Source organism: Anabrus simplex, chromosome 1, assembly GCF_040414725.1.
Source record: "Anabrus simplex isolate iqAnaSimp1 chromosome 1, ASM4041472v1, whole genome shotgun sequence".
Classification (NCBI taxonomy): domain Eukaryota; kingdom Metazoa; phylum Arthropoda; class Insecta; order Orthoptera; family Tettigoniidae; genus Anabrus; species Anabrus simplex.
The window spans coordinates 1,451,486,320-1,451,511,499 of NC_090265.1; the positions used below are offsets into that span (position 1 = coordinate 1,451,486,320).

General features: G+C 41.3%; 1 protein-coding gene across 1 annotated transcript in view; it reads right to left on the minus strand.

Annotated features, from left to right (window-relative positions):
* The window catches only part of LOC136879427 (probable cytochrome P450 6a14), a 40,789-nt gene that overhangs the window by 2,958 nt on the left and 12,651 nt on the right, over positions 1 to 25,180 (minus strand). Inside the window, exons 3-4 of the mRNA XM_067153234.2 lie at positions 23,678 to 23,899; positions 20,513 to 20,764 (exon numbers count right to left, since the gene is read on the minus strand). Coding sequence (XP_067009335.2) covers positions 20,513 to 20,764; positions 23,678 to 23,899 — 474 coding nt within the window. The remainder of the gene's footprint in view (positions 1 to 20,512; positions 20,765 to 23,677; positions 23,900 to 25,180) is intronic.

Below are 25,180 nucleotides of genomic sequence, written 5' to 3' on the forward strand. Positions count from 1 at the left end.
TCTTGATTGGTATATACGTAGGGAACATCTTCACTTAGTCGCAGTTGATACTCCAGCGAAAACTGTATTGTACAAGCCTAACAGACACCTAACGGGACGCTTACTGTGTTGCACAGCCGTCTGAGCTGCCTAACCTCAAAGAAGAGACACAGATGGGACAATTATCCCGCAGGCCAGTTGTATGTTCGAATGCTTACTTTATTGAAATTGCATACGTTAAAATATAGTTTTCACATTTTAATGCAGCATTCGAGAAGCTATCGCAAATGCTACATCTGCAATGCAACAAAACACATGGATAGAGGCAGAATACAGTTTCAACGTCTGTCGCGCCATTAATGGAGCGCATGTCGAGGTGTATTAGATACGTAAAAAGAAATAAGAAACCATTTTGAGTTGCTGTATTTGTAGAAATAAACTGTCTATAATTATCTTTATTACTTCTCTAGATATTCATATTTATTATAATACACATTCAAGGCAGATGAATGGTCAGCGTTGAGGCCTTCGGTTCAGAGAGTCCCAGGTTCGATTCTCGACCGGGTCGGGGATTTTAATCACGTCTGATTAATTCTCCTGACCCGGGGACTGGGTGCTTGTGTTTGTTCCAGCACTTTCCCCTTCATATTCAGACAACATAATACACTGCAAACCACCACAGAAACACGCAATAGTGCGTACATTACTACATAAAGGGTTGGCGTCAGGAGGGGCATCCGGCCGTAAAACAGGGCCAAATCCACATGTGCCACACAGTTCATAAATACGACCCCACAGATGTGGGAAGACGGTAGAAAAAGAAGAAGAAGACACACTCAAGCTGGACACTCTGTATATCAGTACTATTTTTATGTTATTAGTGTCTCTAGTATCATTCATACCGAGTTCGATATCTGAAGTCGCTTAAGTGCGGCCAGTATCCAGTATTCGGGAGATAGTAAGTTCGAACCCCACTGTCGGCAGCCCTGAAAGTGGTTTTCCGTGGTTTCCCATTTTCACACCAGGCAAATGCTGGGACTGTACCTTAATTAAGGCCACGGCCGCTTCCTTCCCACTCCTAGGCCTTTCCCGTCGCATCTGCGCCATAAGACTTATCTGTGTCGGTGCGACGTAAAGCAACTAGCAAAAAAAAAAGTATCATTCATTAAACATTACAACAAATCATACGTGTTTACAATACGTCAGCCCAACATTTGGTGATGTTTATAGCGTCGGTGCTGCCTAGTGCGAAATCAAGTGATGGGGACTGATATGGGAATAAAGGGCAGTTCATCAGGTGCCGTGTCGTCTAAAGCGAGGTCCACACGTGTCAGATCAGCTTATCTGAACCATGATAGGCCTTGTTAAAACAGATTTCTGTATCAAGATCGTGAGTAAAATCTTATAGGGCCTGCAATGATCGGATCGGAAATTGAGAGTCGGTCTTTTGCCTCGCATCATAGGGATACAGATACGGTTAGTGTGGAGGGAGCGTTTCCCCGATCAGCAGTCCGTACCATCGCCTCGAGTGCTGCGCATGCTCAGAGCCCTCGTCACTCTTCACAACACTATTTACCGTCCTTCCGACTTCGTTTAGTTTTGCATTAAACTGCGGGGATTTGAAGAAAAATGGATTCGGGGTGGTCTAGGGAAAGAGTGCAACAGTTGATCAGTTATTATCAACAAAGACCGTTTTGTGGGACCCAAATGATCCGCAACATTGTAATCGGTTGAAATCGCGAATGACGTTGGGAGCCCTATCGCATCGAACGGTGCTAAAATAGAAAATGGAGTATTTTCTGGCGGCTCTTAGAAGAGAGAAACAGAAGATAAAATGGTCACAAGGCACAAGAAAAGTATTACAGTGGAACCTCGGATTGCGAGTAACTTGGTCTACTAGTGTTTTGCAAGACGAGCAAATATTTTAAATAAATTGTGACTTGATAAGCGAGTGAGGTTTCGGAATACGAGCGTCACAATTTCGTACTTTCCACCGCCCCTGTGCCTTTGTTTTCCCCTCCCCCTGTCACTCTCTTTCCTGGGAAAGTGCGTGTAATCATTTCCCGCGCTGGACTTCAGTTGGCGTGCCTCGCCCGCATAGTCAACACCGTACGAGTGTACATGTTTTGTTTCTGTCATCTGTGATATAACTGTTCTGCAACGACGGGCCCTGTGAACGAAAAGAAGGCTAAAAAGGAATTCGGTCGGAAGAAAGAGATGATTACAGTGGATGAATCTGTTCAATGACAATGCAATGTCACATTTTCGTGAAATCCTCAAAAAGAGGCAAAAGCAACAGTCATTGGACAGATTCCTCATTAAAGTTGCACGAAAAGGAAACACTTCCAATGAGCCAACAGATGGCAGTGATTCTGTTAGTGAAATTCGTGCTACAAAGTAACTCTTCTCATGTCATCTCTCGTCTCCCTCACACCAACAATGGTTCTATTGTAAGGTAAAGTGCAGTTGAATTGTTTTACGTTATATTTTGTTTTAGAAATGTTATGCGAATAAATGTTTTTGTGTTGTGGACGAATCATCCGAGTTTCAATAGTTTCTTATGGGAAAAGTTGCTTTGATATACGAGCGATTTGGATTACGAGCATGTTGGCGGAACGAATTATGCTCGCAATCCAAGGTTCTACTGTAATGATATTGAAACAAACGCATTTCGAATTCGTTTTGTTGTCATTTTATTCACAGACTAAAAATGAAATATTTTCAAGCAGTGCTTGTTTCTAGGTAGCATTGAGCATTGGTTACCCGTTTGTTGACCACGTTAAGATATGTCCAGAGTCCTAACCTATGTTAAAAAGTAGTAAAGAATGATTACGTTCTGGCTATAGGAGCAAACGAATTATACGAGCACATGGTGTGCATTCGAAAGTATGAAATTCTTGGAGAAGAACACCCCCCGTCAGTGTACACGGTAAGTGGAAAACTGCTATAAATCGCAGCCTGACGGGGTTCTGATTTTCTCCTTAATCTTGAGTAAAAGAGGGTTTCTATTTACTGTAATACGATAGCCGAGTGGTATAGCTGCTGGCACGCCCCCTGTGGGTGGGGCAGTAGAATAACATCCACGGTATCCTCTGCCAGTTGTAAGAGGCGATTGAAAGGGGCTCCATGGGATCTTTACGAGGGAGCGTGGGTTGGTGACTACGGGGTCCTTAGCTGAGTCCCGTCATTGTTTGTGCCAGGATCCTGATTTCCATATGTCCTGTCCGGTATCTCTTGGTCAACTCTTGTTCTTTACTGATCCCGACGTTATTAGGTGCCGAGGCCTTGGGAGTATTTCATGTCCATGCCCGTTGTGGCCTTTGTCGTTCATTGGTCGATACTTCGTTTTGCGAAGTGTCGGACCCCTTCAATTATTTTTCCCTCTGATTAGTATTAATGGAGGATAGTTGCCTAGTTGTACTTCCTAGTTGTACCATCACCACAACCACTAACACTTCTCACTAAGGCACCCGGAGTTCGATTCCAGGTGGATTCTTTTGAAAATCACATTCCTTTGGTTCCAATTCTACTTGAAATATGGTACCCCGTTCCTATAACCCCGATGTTAACAGTGACGTAAACGAAGAGCGTTCAAGCAGTTCGAACTATATCATGTCATTCTATTATGCACGTTCGGGGACAGTATGCAGAACTTTGTCAAACTCTTTTGCTTCTTTACGTTAGGTGTAATCTCGTTACCGGTATTCGTTCCTTGAAGGAAGCATTACAAGTCTATAAATACACATTCGACACGTCGCAATAGCCTAATTTCTCGGTAAATTTGCCAAACGGAAACCTTATGATAAAGAGTTTATGCTGCAGTAAACGGTAATTTTTTTTTTCAGATAGAGTCGACCTCCATGGTTACGTAACGAAGCTCTATACGACAACTTCCCATTCTCCGCACTGAAAATGAAGAGAGATATAGATATAGTAGGAGAGTCATCCTCCGCAATGGATTTCCGAGATGCATTCCAAAATTTGGCAGTGACACTGGGAGAGGTACCTGCACTACCAAGAATTTTACTTTGAAAGACGTAGTACCTTTTATGATCCATGTATGCTGTGATAATATTTATTTACTATTTTGTGAGACTTTTCCACAGTGCCTCGCATCTCGATTATGCCATTGAGTAACTTCACAAAGTAGATGGGCACGAAAGGAATTTACCAACGATATTTAATATAATCTTATCTTACTATATATAAAAATGGATGTATGTGTGTAATGACACATCTCCTCCTAAGCCACTGGAGCAATTTCAACCAAACTTGGTACACTTATCACTTACTACCTGGAGACGAGCACTGTGGGGGTAAGCCATCCGTAGCTTTCTTAGGGGTGGGGGTTGGTGAGGGGGGCAAGGTATAAAAGTTTTAGAAAAGTGTCAAATTCACAGTTTTCAGGGTCGCTGAAATGAATAGTGACACTCCCGATATTTTAAAAGTCAAAGTTCAGCTCCCTTTTGGGTGCGGACGAGGCGGTGGGGTAATATATAAAATTAAACAAAAATGGTGTTGAATACATAGTTTTCGGGGTCGTCGAGGTGAATTGTACACTCCGGATTTTTAGTATCATGTGACAAACTACGTGGGGTTAAGACAGTCCAGGAACCCTTAGGGGCAGGGGGCGAGGGGGCTGAGATATACAAACTTAAGAAAATAGTGTCGAATCCATACTTTTTGGGGTCGCTGAGATGAATAGTGACACTCCGATATTTTCAAAGTCCAAGTTCAGCCCCCTTTGGAGTGGGGGGCGAGGGGGAATTGATATATAAACTTAAACGAAAATAGTGTCGAATACTTAGTTTTCGGGGTCGCCGAGGTGAATTGTACATTCCAGATTTTTAGTATCAGGAGACAAACCACGTGGGACTAAGAGAGCCCAGGAACCCTTAGGGGCGGGGGGTGCGAGGGGTGTAAGATATTAACATCATCGAAAGTAGTGTCGAATCCATACTTTTCGGGCTCGCTGAAATGAATAGTGACACTCCGAAATTATTTCATGTCCAAGTTCAGCCCCCATCGGGGTGGGGGGCGAGAGGGAGTGATATATAAAAAAATCGATAATAGCGTCGAATCCATTGATTTTGGGGTCGCGAGATGAATAGTAACACTCTGAAAAATTTTAAAGTCCAACTTCATCCCCCTTTGGAGTGGTGGGTCTGAGGGGGAGTGATATATAAAAATAATCCAAAATAATGACGAATCTATAGATTTCACAGTCGCTGAGGTGAATAGTGACATTATGGAATTTTTTTTCAGTCCAACCACAGCCCCCTTTGGGGTGCGGGGCGAGGTGTTAGTGATATATATAAATCAACGTGGCGAACAAAAAATTTTGGTGTTCCACAAGGGTCAGTCCTAGGCCCTCTCCTATTCACTTTATATATAAATGATATCACCAGATCAATTAAGCACTGCAAGTACCATCTTTATGCTGATGATCTGCAAATTTATTACCACACTAGAACTAATTATATACAACAAGCAATATGTAATGTAAACGCTGGCCTTGAGCAAATTAATAGCTATGCAATTAAAAACAACCTTAAATTAAACCCCCATAAAACGCAAGCCATTATCATCGGTACATCAAAGAATCTTCACATTTTAAAACAAAATTGCATTTCTCCCGTAACTTTAAATAATACTGTTATACCTTATTGTGAATCAGTTTCTAACCTTGGTGTTATTATAACGGAAACTCTAAACTGGACAGCGCAAGTTAAGAATATCTGCAAAAAGGTTTATTGTGGCTTGCACCCCTTAAAACGTTTCAGAAATGTATTCCCTCGATCACTAAAAATTCAACTTGTTCGGTCATTATTATTTCCCATTTTTGACTACTGTGATGTAATTCTTACGGATATAACAAAAGAATTAAGCTTGAAACTACAACGCACTCAAAATGCTTGTCTTAGATATGCTATGGATTTACGGTATGACGCTCCAGTTTCTCCCTACTATAAACAATTATCTTGGTTACGACTACATGACAGACGCAAACTACATGCAAATACTCTTGTGTACCAGGTACTTTCGGAAGACATCCCTGCTTATCTCTCCAGCAATTTTCATCACCTTGGTTCTTTACATCCTCATGATACTCGCTCAGTATCCCTCCTAGAAATACCTGTCCGCCGAACAACCACATACCATCGATCATTTATTATCACCGCTTCGGGATGGTGGAATGCTCTTCCCAAACACATCAAGGATGCTGCATCAAAAAGTATATTTAAAACCTCCTACCAGCAGTTCCTCGTTAAGTGCTTCCAGCAAGGTACAGTACCTGTATGAGTGGAACGAGTGATTGTGTGTGAAAATGATATATTATTGCACAATAAATTAAATATTGGTTTAATATGATTATGGAATAATAACAATATGTGTGTGGTTAAGTGTAAGAAAGGGCCAAGAGCCCTAACTTCGCCACAGAAAATAAAGGCTTTATCTATCTATCTATCTATCTATCTATCTATCTATCTATCTATCTATCTATCTATATATCTATCTATATGAAAATAATCGAAAATAGTGTCGAATCCATACTTTTCGGGGTTGCTGAGATGAATAGTGTCACCCAGGTTATTTTTAAAGTACAAGTTTGGCCCGCTTTGGGATGGGAGGCGCACAAATATTACCTAATATCTGGAAAATATACTGTAGGGCAAGACGCCCCTAGAACCCCAAGGGAAGGGGGTTAAATATAACCTTTATTAATAAATGGAAGTCGGTTTGGAACGATCTATATACGTAGTATAGGCCTACTGTACTGTATATATAAGTTAAGGCATAACAATTAGACGTGAATTAATGAGGCACTTCCACGCATCCTACAAAATTAAAACTTGGTATCGTACTGAAGTTGCTTAGAAAACGAAATTCAAGAAGGAGAACATTTTCAAAATACCCTGCGGGGCCTCGCTGGGAGTCTCAAATTTGGGGATCAGCATAAGAACGCAGTCGGATATATTTATCCTAAACGATAACCTATAGGTTTCATGGGTATAAAAGTTTCCTGAAAGTCCTAATTTTTAGTCCCCTCCCCGATATCAAGATGGCGGCATAATCTGCCAGACGAGGTAGAAAAATGAAATTTAGCAAAATTATAGCTTTTAGCCTGTAACCGACGGAAAAATTACGAGATGTTTAAAATTTTATTTTTTACCCCCCAAAAATATCGAAATATGGGGGCAATTTTAAAGACGGCGCAGAGGCATTTGGTGCCTAAACGGTAAGTCGTATCACAAAACGGATGGCACATTCTCAGTTCAATTTGGAGTGATGTACAACTTTGGTCCTAGGACTTTTTGTCGTATCTCTATCCCTTATACGTTAAATTTGGCTCTATTTCTGGATTGTAAGTATTTTTTGTACCTTTTACACCTATAATTGGTGGTTTTATTTACTTATCCGAAAGATGGGATCATCAACTTCTACGTGAACCTTGGCCCACGCAGTAGCTTTATGTGTACCAAATTCTATGTTTGTAGCAGTCACGTATGTGTCCGAAAAGTAATTCACTGTGAGAAAAGCTTACCAAAATTTCACCGTATTCAACATTTCTAATTTTATCTTACCCATAAATAGATGAGATACGAGAACATAACATAGGACCACCATTTAGACCGTTATACGTGGCATTTTATCGTAGGCCTAGAGTCCTTTTGTCGATATCATGTACATTTTAGAGCAGCAGTTAATCTTCATATTAAGGTAAAAATGCACATACCTTCGTATGTCGATCTATATTTATTCATTGAAGTCGATTTGTAGCGATCCAGAATGGGTGTGCGTGCCTTTGTAATTAATACTTTACAAATCTATAATGACTCTCAGCAGGGGGGCGTCTGCTATTGTAATCAGTGCCCCCCACATCGACTTTAACTGGCAGTATGAACGGGGCCTTTCTCCAAATCCTGTGTACCATTATAATGAATATTTTCCTTCTCGATTTGACTGGCAGAAGGCTAGGGAACATGCAATATTTTTCAAAAATCCCTTACCCGATTGTGTTTGGTAGTAGGCTAGGGTGCCCGCCATTATAAACAAATTTGCCCATCTAAAATGTGCTTGGCGTTAGGCATAATGGCCTGCTATTATAATGGAAACTCACCAACTCGGTGTGAGTGGCAGTAAGCTGACTGGCATTAGGAAAAGGGGCCTGTCATTATATTGATAACAGCACAGCTCAATTTTCACTGGCTGTGGGGAAGGTGCCTGCCATTATAATAAAAATTCCTTGATTGTTATGTGTCTGGAAGTAGGGAATGGAGCCTCTCATAGCATCGAAAACTCCCCAAATATACAGTGACCGCGCAGCAGGCAATGGAGCCCGCCATTATAATGAAAATTCCCAAATCGATTGCGAATGGCAGTAGGAAAGTTGACCTGCCGTTATCGTCACAACTCCGCAACTCACTCTTTAAATTAGAAGCAACGTATGTGGACCTTCCTATGCTGTTTCTCGGATAACGCTCAGAGACATGGAATTAAAAAAAGATCTTATTCACTGCATGTACTGTAATTTACTTAGATATCAGTATACAATATAGAATACCGTAGCGAAGCACGGGTACATTTGCTAGTTTAATATAAAAATAGTCAAGAATCTGATGCATTAAAATTATTAATTTTAATTGTAGTGCAGCAGTGGCTTCCTGATATTGAATTCTGGACATATCAACATATATTTACAGTGGATATAACTCCCAAAAATGGTTGCACCAAGACGATTAATAGAAAATCTTCGAAATGTCTGAAACATTGTTTCGGACTCAGCGGATTAATGTTGTTATATTCTCATACGCTGTGTAAGCTAATAACATGGGCCTTTCAGTCCGTTCCCACGTATTAAAGTATCAGACTAATTGGGTGGTTGGCCAATTAAAAGCATGAAACAACTCGTTATGTAGAGGTGCATTAAATTACTGACTTTAGTTGTTCAGAATACTGGTCATCATCATCATCACAGTTATCACTACTCTACTATACCAAATGTCCTAGGATCGGGTTCTTAAGGATCATTCCCCATTCCTTTCTGTTCTTTGCCAGGTCTATCCATTGGTATAACTGTACTCTAACGGCCTCCATACTTCACCAAAATCATACTTCCATTCTACCCTCGGTCTATCTGGACCTCTTAGGTGTTCTTCAGTAAGCCACATTGACCAGGACGTTCTCTTTTCTTGCATTCTTACGAAGTGACTTACCCACCTCAGGCTACATGGTGTTATATCTAACGGTTCTTTCAGTATGGACCCACTTTCTAATATCTTTAAGATCGACCCTGTCTGACTTCTTCTTCCGGCAAATGCTTCTTATGCTTTTATGTTCAGCCACCTGGATTTTCCTTTCCTCAAATTTTGTCAGGTTTGTGATTTCCAGCCCATACACGAGGAGATACCTGACAGGGACGATATAGAGTGTTCCTTTCAGACTTATGCAATTAAAAAACAAGTTATTAACTGGTAGCACTCATATCGATTATAGACTAGCACGGACACAGTTCATTTTTTTTAATTTTTGCTTTATGTCGCACCGACACATACAGGTCTTATAACGATGATGGGATAGGAAAGGGCTAGAGAGGGAAAGGAAGTGGCCGTGTCCTTAATTAAAGTACAGCCCCAGCATTTTCATGGTGTAGAAATGGGAACCCACGCAAAACCATCTTCAGGACTGCCAACAGTAGGGTACGAATCCACTATCTCCCGAATGTAAGCTCACAGCTGCGCCCCTAACCACACGGCCAACTCGCTCGGTACGAACACAAGTAGAAATGTATGTACTCTATTACGATTTGTGGAAATATGAGCTTTATTGACACTACAGTGTACTGGATATGTGATGTACATTACTTTCTTCTTCCTGTCTGTGTTCATTCTCTCTACGTTAATCAAGAGACATGTACCGTACAATTCTTTCATCCAGTCTTTGACCGTGACCCTCGGCTTCACTCAAATTAAATCCCAAGAGAGTGGCATTATGCAAGAACCGAGAAAGTTGTTAACTGGTAGCACCCATACCGGTTATAGACTAGAACAGACACAAGAAGAAATATCTTGTGTATTGTAGTTAGCATAAGATCCCGCAGCTGTGATCATGTCTGCACTGACGTAAAAATACAATTTAAAGTTTTTGACTAATTTAATTTTTGGCCGGCCCCGTGGTGTAGGGGTAGCGAGCCTGCCTCTTACCCGGAGGGCCCGGGTTCGATTCCCGGTCAGGTCAGGGATTTTTACCTGGACCTAAGGGCTGGTTCGAGGTCCACTCAGCCTACGCGATTAGAATTGAGGAGCTATCTGACGGTGAGATGGCGGCCCCGGTCTAGAAAGCCAAGAATAACGGCCGAGAGGATTCGTCGTGCTGACCACAAGACACCTCGTAATCTGCAGGCGTTCGGGCTGAGCAGCGGTCGCTTGGTAGGCCAAGGCCCTTCATGGACTGTAGTGCCATGGGGTTTGGTTTTAATTAATTTTTTTGGAAAAGTTTAGATGTGCAAGTAAAATTACTCTAAAACTTAACAGACGTTCCTACGATATGCCGTAACATAGGATGGATAGGATGAAATATAAACGTAGATGGTTGGTATCAATAACTTACTGATTTCGTACGACTTTTTCTTTGTATGCATCATGTACACTGAGTGGCCAGAAGCCTCGGGAAGGGGTGTCCCATTAGAAAATGTGCCGTGTATGACCCCTGAGCGTTGTGGTTAGCTGCTGCGTGTCTGAGCAGTCTGTCACAGACACCAGTGTCATGAAGATGGCAACACGTCACGAGTTAACGGACTTTAAACATGGGATGATCATCGGCGCACGGCGTATGGGTCATAGCATTGCAGAGATTACACGCGAATTCGGGTTTCCGAGGACAACAGTGTCGAGGTTGGATCTTCAATATTGCAGAGAGAATGTTACCAACCGCGTAAACCACCGCACGGGTAGACCAGTGTTGTTTAACGAACGGACATCACGTCGCCTCCACAGAGCCATACTGGGCAATCAACGGGCTATTGTGAGTCAGATCACCGCCCAGTTGGATGATGGGAGTCAGGAAATCATTTCTACCAGGACTGTAAGGGGGCAACTGCACCGCATAGGCTTCACCAGCCGACGACCAACTACGACCAGCTCGTGTTTCTTTGCTGACACCTCGACACAGAACTCAACGACGTGTATGGGCCCGCGAACCTCGGCAACGGACCATGGAGCAGTGGCGGCGTGTGGTATGGTCCGATGAATCCCGGTTCCAGCTTTATCGAGCTGATGGGCGCGTGGGAGTGTGGTGTATGCCCCATGAAGCTATGGATCATGCGTGTCAACAAGGTTGTGTCCAGGCGGGAGGTGGCTCAGTTCTGGTCTGGGTGGCGTACTCATGGTCGCAAATAGACCTTATTGTACGGGTGCATGGAGGGCTGATAGATGCACGTTTTGTGGACATACCTTCACATCATCTGCATCCCGTTCTGACCCTAGAGTACCCTGATGAAGATGCCACGTTTCAGCAGGACATTGCGCCATGTCACCGCTCTGTGGTGTCATGCAAGTGGTTGGAGGAGCACTCCAGTGAAGTGACAACCAATGATTGGCCGTCCAGATCCTCAGATCTTAATCCAATCGAGCATTTATAGGATGATGTCGATGCTAGTAACGCTCCTTGAACCCCGCACTAATCACGAAAGACCAACTGAGGATATCAGTGCAAGGTGCGTGGGTCCAGATCCCTGAAGACCTCGTAAAGTCGATGCCTCGCCATACTAATGCCGTTTTGAGCGCTCGCGGAGGAGCAACTCGTTATTAAAATCACATTCAGTGCTTTCCCATGCCTTTTGGTCACTCAGTATATGCATATGCGCGTGGGAAGGTGTGTGGGCGAGTGCGCACCGGAGATAAACAGCGCCATGTACAGTTTTTACGGGATTGAGTTTTTTACCTATGTATTGCATTTGCTGCGCTTATTTTCCTGGTTGAAGAAACTATGCTTAATAAGAAGTTTGTGCAATAGGGCATTATTTGCTATCGTCGTATGGAGGTAAATAGCACTACGTAGATAGGTAACCTATACTTCAGTTCATTAGCCCTCTTGCAGGCACTGTGTAAAGAGAGAGCTGTTGTCAATAAAGAACTTCTGAAATTATACCTGTGCTGCCAACTTTATGTGAAAGAGAAAAACATTGGTACTTTTCAAAAAAAAAAAGTTCTGGACATGGCAATTTTTAAGAAGTAAATTCATGGAGTTAACCCTGAAAAGCTGTTACATTTCCGCAAACTCTAGAAACAATGTCAGAAGATAGGGACCTATTTCTTCATGAAAATATTATTTTGTTTCTATTTTCTAAGGTTTTGGCAACAGAATACCATACATTATACAGAAGCTTTCGACGCACAAATATTACTGTAGACCAGGACCTCTCAGGGTGCATGCACCAGTGCATTGTGTGGTGCACGGTGCACCACACTTTCTCACTTGATCCGTAGCGCCCAAAAAGCCGAGCCGGATGAGACCGTTGCACTGTGCACAGCACCTCTGCGCCTCAGTTTGCACTCCTGAGATTTTGGGCGTTTGGGAAGCCCTGCTGTAGACTTACCAGTGGAAGATTCCAAAGACCGAAACGTTCACTTTTGTGTAACGTAAGTTTTTGCATTAACATACGTGTTGTATTTAATATCATATGCATTGTTAATGTGGAATAATTTTATGTTTAAGTTCTCTGACTGTTGTTTTCATTGTCAACATTTCAAAGCTTTTCAGAGCGAAGGACATTTTTGCATCTGTTTTCATTTCTTTGTACAAAGCTATCTTTATTAGTAAAAAATGAAATGGCGTATGGCTTTTTTAGTGCTGGGATTGTCCGAGGACATGTTCGGCTCGCCAGGTGCAGGTCTTCTTATTTGACTCCCTTAGGCGACCTGCGCGTAGTGATGAGGTTGAGAATGATGAAGACGACATATACACCCAACCCCCGTGGCAACGAAATTAACCAATGATGATTAAATGTCCTGACCCTGATGGGAATCGAAACCGGGATCCCTTTGACCAAAGGCCAGTACGCTAACCATTTAGTCATGGAGCCGGACTTTATTAGTAATAGAACCTAATAATAAGTCTATACAAAAACAACGACACTTGTAATGGAATTGCACAGTTAGAAATATATATATATATATATATATTTTTTTTGTTTGCTAGTGGCTTTACGTCGCACCGACACAGATAGGTCTTATGGCGACGATGGGATAGGAAAGGCCTAGGAATTGGAAGGAAGCGGCCGTGGCCTTAATTAAGGTACAGCCCCAGCATGAAAATGGGAAACCACGGAAAACCATTTTCAGGGCTGCCGATAGTGGGATTCGAACCTACTATCTCCCGGATGCAAGCTCACAGCCGCGCGCCTCTACGCGCACGGCCAACTCGCCCGGTGGGAAATATTTTTCATATCAAGAAAATCTTACCATGGGTTTCAAGTAACTTCAGTACTATTGTCTTATTTACGATTTTGTCAGAACCTTACTTTATCAAATAAGGCCCTACTGCTCTGCTAACTTTTGTTCCTACTTTTTGTATCACCAAACAAATGAAAAAAATTAACATTTGAGAAGTGTATGTTATGGGGAGCCTCCGTGGCTCAGACGGCAGCGCGTCGGCCTCTGGATATTGTGGTTCAAATTCCGGTCATTCCATGTGAGATTTGTGCTGGGCAAAGCGGAGGCGGGACAGGTTTTTCTGCGGGTACTCCGGTTTTCCCTGTCATCTTTCATTCCAGCAACACTCTCCATTCTCATTTCGTAGCATCTATCATTCATTAATATCCATCACTTTGGGAGTGGCGACCCCATCGTAATAACAGCCTATATATGATTCATTCATTACATCCCTGACCCGGTCACTGACTGGAAAACAGGTTGTAGGTTTTCATTTTCAAGTGTATGTTATAAAAGTGTAAAATGTTTGTATTATTTAACCGAAATAGGCGAAGCTTTTCATTAAAAAGTGAAAATGAAGCAAACACGATGAACATTCTTTTAGTTTTTGTGTAAAATTCCGTATTTGTGACAAAGTGCACTTTGCTTTCCGGGCACAGATACTGTAGGTATGTCGCGTTCAAAGTGAACGGAACGCATTTCCAGTCTTCTATATTTGTGTTGTTTCAGTCCATATCATGTTAGAAATATTGATATGTTTAAAACTCCCAGACTAATCAAGAATGGCCCGAAATATATAAATACAAGTTCAGTTTATGTCCATGATGTTCGGTTCGTAGGCTGAATGGTCAGCGTAATGCTCTTAGATTATGAGGCTGAGAGGCGAGCCAGTCTTAAGGAAAATAGTTGATAGGAAGTGCATTGTGGCATTCAAAGTAATGTTTCCACCGACGATGTATATTATAATTACGTAATATGCATCTCTATAAAGTACGAACAAATTGTAAAGATAACAGCGATTAACATAAGCGGTCAAATCGTTTGTGGTTTCCCTCCGTTGTTCACTTCAAATGTTTCTGAAAGAGTTACAGAACATCAATAGGAACCCGCTCTTTTATAACGTTAACGTTACAGACATTTACTCCAGCCAACATTGCCAGGGAGAATGAGTTTCACTGTCTAATGGTCATCATTTTACGACATATTATTGCTTTAGAGAGTTGAAGAAAGCATTTTTAAATAGTACCCAGTTACTGTGTCCGAGAACTCGACGAACCTGTTACGACTCGATTATGGCAGGCCAAACCACTTTATAATGCTTCTACTAAATACCTTGTTAGTAGAGATGAATACTTTAAAACCGAGCGAGTTGGTCTAGCGCTTAGTGGCGCGCAGCTATGAGCTTGCATTCGGGAGATAGTGGGTTCGAATCCCACTATCGGCAGCCCTGAAAATGGTTTTCCATGGTTTCCCATTTTAACACCAGGCAAATGCTGGGACTGTACCTTAATTAAATCCACGGCTACTTCCTTGCCACTCCTATCCCTTGCCTATCCCATCGTCGCCATAAGACCTACCCGTGACGGTGCGACGTACTGTCCTCAAGTTTTCTCGATATTTCTAGTTTTCTTAGCGATATTTTATTCATAATAGAAAAATAATCATTCCGGTCCGTATAGAACCGATTGTCTATATCGAAAATGTGACCAAATCTATGAAGAAAAGAAGACTCATCTTCTGTGGTCACCTGGAAAGAATGGATCACCGAAGACTAACGCACTAAATTCTCAGCATAATCTACGTCAAATGGACTAAACAGGTCAAAAGTATCTATGCCAAACGATAAATCGGCCTTACTCAAATACAATGTAGATATATATAAACCTTGAAAGTTTCACAACCTTCTTCCAACACCAACCACATCAAGTCCAGCAATCCAGTGTACTCAAGACAGGAGAAAGGCACACCTAGCTGGAAGGAGAGCATACTGAGCACGAAGGGAAGCCTAAAAGTTGAAACCGTCTGATTTTACAGAATAACCTGTAATCTGATGGAATGTGAGAAGTGCTGTAACATATCTATATGACAGATGTTAATATACAGTACTATAGCTGCGAAGGCATCCACGTCTCGTAGCGGAGATACTACGAGGATTAAGAAACCAGTGCCAGAAAAATGTAAGTAATTTGTTCAATTGGAATTGGAATATTAGTAAGGTACATTCTGATTGCACGAAAGCAGTAATTGCACCTATCTATAACCGAAGGAACAGGAAAGAATGCAACAATTATCTAGGTATTTCATTGATCAGTATACCAAGAAAGGTTTTTGACTGACATTTTGGAATGGAGGGTGCGAACAGTGGTTTAGAGTAAGTGTGGTTTCAGACCACAGAGGGTCTGTCAGGATCAGATATCCAGCATGTACAAGGTATTTGGAAAATTCTACGAGAGAAACGGACAGTTATTTTTATGTTCTCTAGATTTATAGAAGGCATATGTCATAGTAAAAACAAGCAAAATCATCTCTGTACAGGCCATGAAGGCCCTTGGAGGGGTGGAAGGTAAAGGCTTCCACTATCCGTAACCTCGGCATTTGATGGGGTAGAGTGGCTAGCTCTACGCCCGTATGGCATGGTACCGAAGGGAAATACTTTCGCTATACTGGGGAACTATGGGATTATGTGTAGATTATTAAAAGCAATCAAAGACATTCATGTTGATAGTTTGGCTGCAGTGAGAATTCATGGCAGAATGAGGGGTTGGACAAGGCTGTAATCTTTCAGCTTTGTTGTTCATAGTTTACATACTGTAGATGAATGGTATAAAGTAGCAGAGAGGAATTCATTTAAGTGAAAATATTGTAAGCAATTTGACCTATGCCGACTTGGTGTTATTGGCAGATTGTGTTCAAAGCCTACAGTCAAATATCATCCCATGACTAAAGTGATGTCAGTAGGTAAGAAACCTAAGAGAATTGAATGTTAGGTTTGGATTACATAGCTCTAACAGGCAGATCATTTCAAGCATTTGGGATATGTATTCTCCCAGGATTGTAGTGTAGTGAGATTGAATCAAGGTGCAGCAAAGATAATTCAGTGAGCTGGCAGTTAAGATCAACAGTATTCTGTAAGAAATAAGTCGGTTTCCGGATGGAACTATCGTAACACAAGTCTGTTTTCATACCGACTTTGCGTTACTGGAGTGAAATCTCGGTGGACTTGAGATATCGTATTCATAAGTTAGAAATAACAGACATGCAAGTAGCAAGAATTATAGCTGTTACAAACAGGTGTGAACCAGGCCCCGATTTCAAGTAGTTAGCGCCCTGGGCAAACATTATTTAGCCGCCCGCCCCTCTGCTCGTTTTCCTGTTCCTTTAGAAAATAATTGTTTACAAATTAAATATTAGACTTTTCAAGATTATGAGTTTTAAAACAGCACATTATGCAAATGCAGTTAATTCTCATAATTAAACTTATCAAGCAATGTAAGAATGAGGCTGTTTTTATTTTTATTTAAAAAGCCGTTGGTTTAGCTTGATAGTTTGTACGCAAGAAAATAATTTTAGAAATAAGACACATTTTCTTCATAAAATTTAAATATATAGATTAAATTCAGGTTTTAAAGTTAGAATAGTTTAAAGTGTTTTGTATAGTCTAATAAAATAATTGGAATAATTTGTGGAATGTAAAAGTAATTTAAGTATAATGAATTTAAGACGTAATTCACGCAGGCCATAATTACTCGATCCGCCGGCCGCCGGCCGCCGCCCCTCAAAAACTGGCGCCCTGGGCAAATGCCCAGTCCGCCCATTTGTAAATCGGGGCCTGGTGTGAACAGGAGGGTACTTGGTGTGAGGAGATAAAAAGGCTAAGTTAGGAATGAACTCGATTGATGAAGTTTTACGCATAAACCGGCTTCGGTGGTAGATCATGTGAGGCGAATGGAGGAGGATAGGTTACATAGGAGAATAATGGATTCGTTCTCGGAGGGTAAGAGAAGTAGAGAGAGAGAGACCAAGACTCGGTTTTAACGATTTAAAAGTGAGTGTTTTGGAACTAAATGAGGCCACAGAGCTAGTTACAAATGAATAATTGTGGTGGCGTTTAGTACATTCACAGAGGCTTGCAGACTGCACTTTGAAAGGCGAAACAGGAAATCAACACTAGCAACCACTAGCAAAAGAAGAGAAACCAGCGTGTTTTTATGACCCACGACAGGTACATATAGAAATATTGCTCATCAGATCTTAACAATTTCATTTATTGTATGACAACAACAACAACAATAAAATATATTTCTTTATAATAATGAAATATTTACCGATCGGACTGGCCGTGTGTGTTAATGCGCTACGCCTGTGGAGCAAACCCCACCGTCGGCTGTCCTGAGAATGGTGTATTCTCTGACTTCCCGTTTTCCCTTTCTGATAGATGCCGGGGCAGTTCCTATTCACAGGCCACGGCCGATTCTTTCCACTTCCTTAACAAATTCCATTTAACACCATTTCATCATACAGCCTCCGTGGCTCAGGCGGCAGCGTGCCGGCTTCTCACCCCCACGTTCCGTGGTTCAAATCCCAATCACTCCATGTGAGAGTTCTGCTGGACACTACGCGGAGGCGGGACAGGTTTTTCACCAGACACTGCAGTTTTGCGTGTCTTCTTTCATTCCAGCAGCACTTTCCAGTATTATTTTCATTAATCATTGCCCCACAGGAGTGCGCCAGGCTTCGGCAGCCGGCACAGTTCCCATCCTCGCCGCTAGATGGGGGCCTTATACATTCCATTCCTGACTCGGTCGAATGATTGGAAACAAGCTGTGGATTTTCATTCAATTCATCTTCATTCGCTTCTTATCTGGGGTTGGCGTCAGGAAGGGTATCAGGCCATAAAAGACCTGCCATATATCGATCGTCGTTGCGCCTGTAGAAAACGCTATGTGAATTATACTGGAAAGCTTCTATCATCTAAGATTCAATATTGTGCGACAAATGTCAAGGAATTCTCGCTCTTCATAATATATGTGCTGAGGGTCAGTGTTTCTCCAAAATATTCTCACATAGCTGTTTTTTTCAGGAAGAACGACGATATTTAATCTCACTTCGTCCCTGACCCCGTATTAGAAAGCGGGACAATGGAGTAGACATACAGTATATGCAATAAAGAAACATCCATTACTAAGGAATTTCAGTGACATCAGGGTATCGATTCTTTGTCCGGCTCGTTTGCTGAATGGTCAGCGCACTGGCCTTCAGTTTAGAGGGTCCCGGGTTCGATTCCCGGCCGGGTTGGGGATTTTAAAAGCTCCTGATTAATTCTTCTCGCTCGTGGTCTGGGTGTTTGTGTCCATCCCAACACTCTTCTCTTCATATTCAGATAACATACCACACTACCAACCACCACAGAAACACGCAATAGTGATTACATCCCTCCGGCCGTAAAACAGGGCCAAATCCACATGTGCGACCAGACAGATGTGGGAAACAGCGGTAGGAAAAGAAGAAGATGATCAGGGTATCGATTTTCAACTCACAAGGGTTCTTTAATGTGCCGAAGCCAGTGACAAGGAGCTGTCCCATTTGAATTTCCTTTGAAGTCACGAACCTCGGCTGGGACGGACCGAAGAACAAACCACACCAATAGGATAAGCTACGTGAGAAATTTTCCATTCTCACTTCTCACACCAAATTCTCACGGGAGGGAATTCGGTTATTTATTCTGTCCCTCTCAGAAAAATTCAAATATATTTTAAATCTAATTAGGCGCTGACTTCCTTGGATCCTCAATATTGTCAGCAATAATCATGTCACTATTTAGGAGAGCAAACACAGATTTTATTATCAAAATAAAGCATGGCATTATTTTTTAAATCTCACTCAGACAATAAATAAATAAATAAATAAATAAATAAATAAATAAATAAATAAATAAATAAATAAATAAATAAATAAATAAATAAATTTAAAATCATCAGTTTTCTTCCAATTAAACTTTACATTAACATTGATAGGTTTTCTCACAACTCCACTGCATTGTCCTATAAAGGAGCCTTACAGTAGTGTCTCAACGGCGCACTCGCCGCCAGCGTATTAGAAAGGCGTGACAATCCAACTGATGAAGCCACCGGTACACTGGGGCGAAACGCTTGTAACTTCACGATTTAAAGGCCTAAAGGACTTGATGAATCTTTTTAACATTTGCAATCGATGATATTAAATTATTGTTTCCTTCTGGGAACTTAACTTCCGACGTAAACTAAAATATCATTTATAAAATTAGCACTAGGGGGAGGCAAAGAATTAATATTTAAGACGTTCAGTGGCAGTGGGCTCTCAGGAGCACATGAGCACGTGAACACCCAGTTGTAACGCATATTCACGCATTCATGGATACCGGTAATTCAAAATTGTTTCCTTTTTTTGACCTGATTTCGTCAATCGATCGAAAGCATTCGACTTATATCGAAGCTCCATTACATTGACAGGTGTTGGTTTCGACTGACAATGCCAGGGAGCACACTGGAGATTTTGCTACGAACCTTAAGACAATACGCATGCGCATGGAGATGACGTCATGGTTTATTCACAGATATATCCATAAGCGAGGAGTACGGTAAGGAATGTGCCTTTCCGTCTACAACCACGCTCAAACCAGAGATAGTATTACAGTTGACCACAAGGGTCCGCCACCTCCCGAGTTACTACTGGCCACAGCTCCCAGAAGTTACTATTGCATTGCATCGCCTGAAGATTTCGCTAGTAGCTAATTCTGAACAGGTTTTCGTAATCACGGGATGAGAAAGCCATAGCCTCAGCCAAAGCCTGAACGACTCAGCCCGGCAGTCGTAATTTTACTTTTCTTGTACACTCACAGGTTAGTTTCGGGAAAATGCATCTTCGGTTGTAATGGTTCTACCATATGAGTAGAGAAGCAACCGTATAAGGAAATTGTAGTGAAATGATTTAAGTAAATGATTTTGTACTTATTTGCGTTCTACTTTGGTATATTTCAGACGTGAACACAAATTTTGCTGTGAACCCCCTGACAATTTCGTCACGAGCCGCCGCTGAAGACGTTACACTCAAAGTACACTTACCTGTGCATATCCTAGGTCCTTCTCCGAAAGGAAGGTAAGAGTAGTGATGCCGCTGAGAGATTTTCTCTTCCGTAAAGCGATCCGGGTCGAAGCGCTTTGGTTCGGGATAGATCTTCGGGTCGTGATGGATAGCGTACACAGGGATGAGGATCCGATTGCCTTTCTCCACGGTCAGGTCACTGTCAGGTATTCGGTAAGGTTCTGTACACTCCCTTACAAGGATTGGCACTGGAGGATACTTCCTTAGAGTTTCTAGAGAACACAAAGGAAACATGTTGTAGGCGTAAGAAATTATTTCGATCAAATTAAATTTCTTGTACATTTGGAGAATTATTCATTTCATGTCTGACACTTCTATTGCCAGACTGTACATATTACCTGAGAATGTGTGCCAGGAAGAATGAATAGTGTTTGTGGGTAAAGTTAGTATACAATCGGGGATTAGTTATGTCCTTAAGCATGAATTCTGTACATGAATAATTCAATAATTTTGTCTCACACGGATGAGGAAACTAATATAAAGTTCTTCAACTAATATTAGAACTGATTTTCTTAATAAAGTCTCTTATTCCGTTACACTCCACATTAGATTTAAGATGGCACTGAATATAGGGGTAAGATGAAATTGATCCAACAAGGTCTTATATTCTCTGCTATCATAGATTCAAAAATGTAATTAATTAGATTGGTAGTGGTGATAGTGCTGACGATGATAATTGTTTTAAGGGGAAGTGCAAACAGACAACTATCCCTTCAATTAATTAGATTGTACAATATATAGGTCATTCTACGCTACGACTGATTTAGGTAATTTTCTTCAAATATACCATTTATTTATTGTTTTGTACCACAACGTTTCACTTTTTTCATAATTTAAACCAGTATAAGCCTATAATAATAATAATTAATAATAATAGTAATAATAATAATAATAATAATAATAATAATAATAATAATAATAATAATAATAATAATAATAATAACCAGGCGCGTTGGCAGTGCGGTTAGGAGCGCGCAGCTGTGAGCTCGCATCCGGGAGATAGTGGGTTCGAACCCCACTGTCGGCAGCCCTAAAGATGGTTTTCCGTGGTTTCCCATTTTCACACCAGGCAAATGCTGGGGCTGTGCCTGAATTAAGGCCACGGCTGCTTCCTTCCCATTCCTAGGACTTTGTTGTCTCATCGTCACCATAAGACCTATCTGTGTACTTGCGGCGAGGATATGAATTGTGCCGGCTGCCGAGACCTGTCGCACTCCTCCGGGGCAATGATTAATGACTGACAGGTGAAATGAAATGATAGTGGAGAGTGTTGCTGAAATGAAAGATGACAGGGAAAACCGGAGTACCCGGAAAAAACCTGTCCCGCCTCCGCGTTGTCCAGTACAAAATCTCACATGGAGTGACCGGGATTTGAACCACGGTATCCAGCGGTGAGAGGCCGGCGAGCTGCAGCCTGAGCCACGGAAGCTCTTTAATAATAATAATAATAATAATAATAATAATAATAATAATAATAATAATAATAATAATAATAATAATAATAATAATAATAAATTTAGAAATAATAAATATGTTGCTGACTGTTCCTACTGTTTGGAATACATGCTTGCACTAAATCCTGAAGATCTGCTCATATAAGAGAACAAAAATGATGTACTAGAGCTTCTACCATTTTGAGGCCGCATAAGACTAAGGACTTTGCATCGCGGATGAATACCATCAGTCTGTCTAAAATCCTGAGTGACTGAGGCGCCCTAAAGTATTACCATTCTATACTGCAAATTCAGAAATAAGCTTAAAAACTTGCTCAAGCATCCCTTTTACTGAATGCAGGAATACTTCGAAGTTAATGAGTTTGTTACAATTACTTTGGGACAATTAATTAACATGTGCATGATTACATTTTTGTAGGCCATTTACTGAGCATTCTACACAGTAAGCAATTAAACCATATTACAAGAAAAGTAGTCTATATGATCCGTATATACCTCTTACGGAGTAATCTAGCATTTAAGATATGATGATTGATGTAGTTAAACTCGTGATATCTCCCAAATACCTTGTGATATTTCCATATGATGACCACAGATCGTTTTACGACATTGAATCCTCGGTAAGTGTTAAATGTCTTTCAGGAATGTATGTTTGCCCAATTATTCGGAGGTTCGGTGTGAAATATAGTGATATTGTAAAATGAGAAATTAGCGCATTTTTTCCTCTTTTTGTGTTCAGAGCACCATCTCGGTTCCCCCTTCTTAGGAAAGTATTCAAAAAGTACAGATAGATATATAAAGCCTTTATGACGTTGCCGGGATCTTTATAGCAACTGTCCATTTCAGATGTATGTCGAACCCTTGTCCCGTATCTCTACGGGGTCGGATATGAAGTGAGGCGAATCTTCGTAGCGAGGTTTTAGGACCGGATTTCCTTCCGACGCTAACCACATTAGAGGAGTTAATGAGATGAAAGGAATGACGTAATATATGATGGCGGGAAGCGAGAGAATGAAACGTGGTGCCGGCACATAGCCTGTTCTTATTGAATAGCACCAAGGGGCCTGCTCAGGGCCTAACGTCCCCATCCGGCGGACGAATCACCATTAACAACGTCATATGCCGGCACTCCATAGGTTTGGAATTATTCTGAGTTTGTATATTTATGATTTTTTAAACAATGTCTATTATATGTAATGATCTTAGTGCCTGAATAAATTATATTTTCTGTGCATTTTTGTAGTGGATTGAAGCTATTAATGGTAACTTACAGACGGGAACTAGTTAGTGTCATCTCAATATTTGCAGGAGTTGAAGTGGAAAACCACGGATAAATACTCTCAGAACAGCTAAAAGTAATTTGTTCACAATTGGGCCAGATACATCCCTTTCTAATGATCGTATCTATCCAAAACCTCCATGGCAGAGCCGAGATCTAACCCGGTCCAACTGCTTGGGAAAATAATTGACTGTGGTGCCCAAATCATTATCGGGAAGCGTAAGGAAAGTATATTTTGCCTTATTGAGTTCTGAATGTTGACAACGACGTTAGTGTCCTCGGCTAAGCCAAGAGGTCAGACCCGTGATTAAATCGTCAGAATTATGTTTTAACTATCATCGGTAGATTCTTAAAAGTAGCATCGTGTCAATCTTACGAAAGTTTTCACCTACCTGATACTACCTTATCCAAATATTGCATCTTATGAATGCCATCATACGTTATTTTGCCTCCTGACTCCGCCGAAAAGGAATCAATTTCCTCTTGAAGTTTTGTTTGGATATCTGGATTGACAGCCAGCTCATGGAGACAGAAGCTCATGGTGGTAGATGAGGTCTCAAAGCCAGCCAGGAAGAATAGGAATACCTGGGCTGCAAGAAGGTTGTCGCTTAGTTCTGTAAGAAATAGGTCATTCGATTAGTAATATATGCGATTCAGTTTTTCGCTGCCTTACACAAACTGAACCAATTGTGGTTCAAGGTTCAAGTGAAATTGAGGAATTAAGATGCATTTTATGGATTTATAAAGACAGACTGTGTGAGCGGCATGTCTGAGAAGTACTGCGTTTCGAACAAATACGTGGTCATACAACTGTTACTAAATTTCTGAAATGGACTGTGAGAATAATTGTCTGTGCTGTTTATGTTATCACTGCAGCGAGTGCGTTTAGGAAAAGCCCTAAACAGTAGTAAGAACAATAGGATATGGTTTCTTGTCCGGCAGTCACTGGAACTTACTGTACGTTCAAGAAAGATGTATGATTGAACAGGTCACTGATCGATAATACAGCTGTACTGAATTCTTTCAATACAGAATTGTACACAGGTTGTTGCTTTAGGCCCATTCTACACGAACTGTTCAAACGCCACTGTGCGGCCGTCTGCTGCCGCCCGTAAAATATGCAAACCACACGTGATCGTCAAATCGCGACTCTTAAACGGCGATGAAAACGCTCAGCTATTCTACACTAACAATTAAAATGCTGTTACTGAGCAGGTCACTTTCAAAATGTTCTCTGTGCATGTCGGGTGTATCGCGGGATTTAGTTTGGTTGAAGAGTTCATAAAGAAATATTTCGTGAAAAGAGAGGTTGATGGACTCACCCCATGTTATATAATGGCCTTTCTGTCATGTTCGGTAAACATAGAATGCATCGAGACACGTTCTTTCAGTTCACTTTATTTCGTGGGTGATAATGATAATATTGAAAGGCGAGATACCGCCACGATGAAGAGCACACGATAGATACAGTGTGGACGCTATTTAACGGCCTGCTACTTCCTCGTGTAGATCGGTTTGCGTTTCTACGGGCAGCAGTTGCAACGCCTCACTGCAGCTGTTTAAACGCCAACGAAGCCCACTGTGAAAACTACCGTGTAGACGAAAAGGAAATAATTCATTCTTAAAGGGCGATGGCATACACAGTGGTTTTCATCGAGTCGGCAACAGGGTTGGCAGCGGTTCCTCCATACATTGAGTTCAATACCACTGACCATACACAGCGGTTTCACAGTCAGCGCGTACAATATTTTCATATAATTTGTACTTTGATTATTGAGTAAAATAAATAAAACTTCATTAATTTTAAAATACAAGTGTGTGTTTGATATTTACCTCAGAGTTAGAACCAATTTCACCTCTGGGAGCATACTGCTTCTCATACGATAATTTTCTTT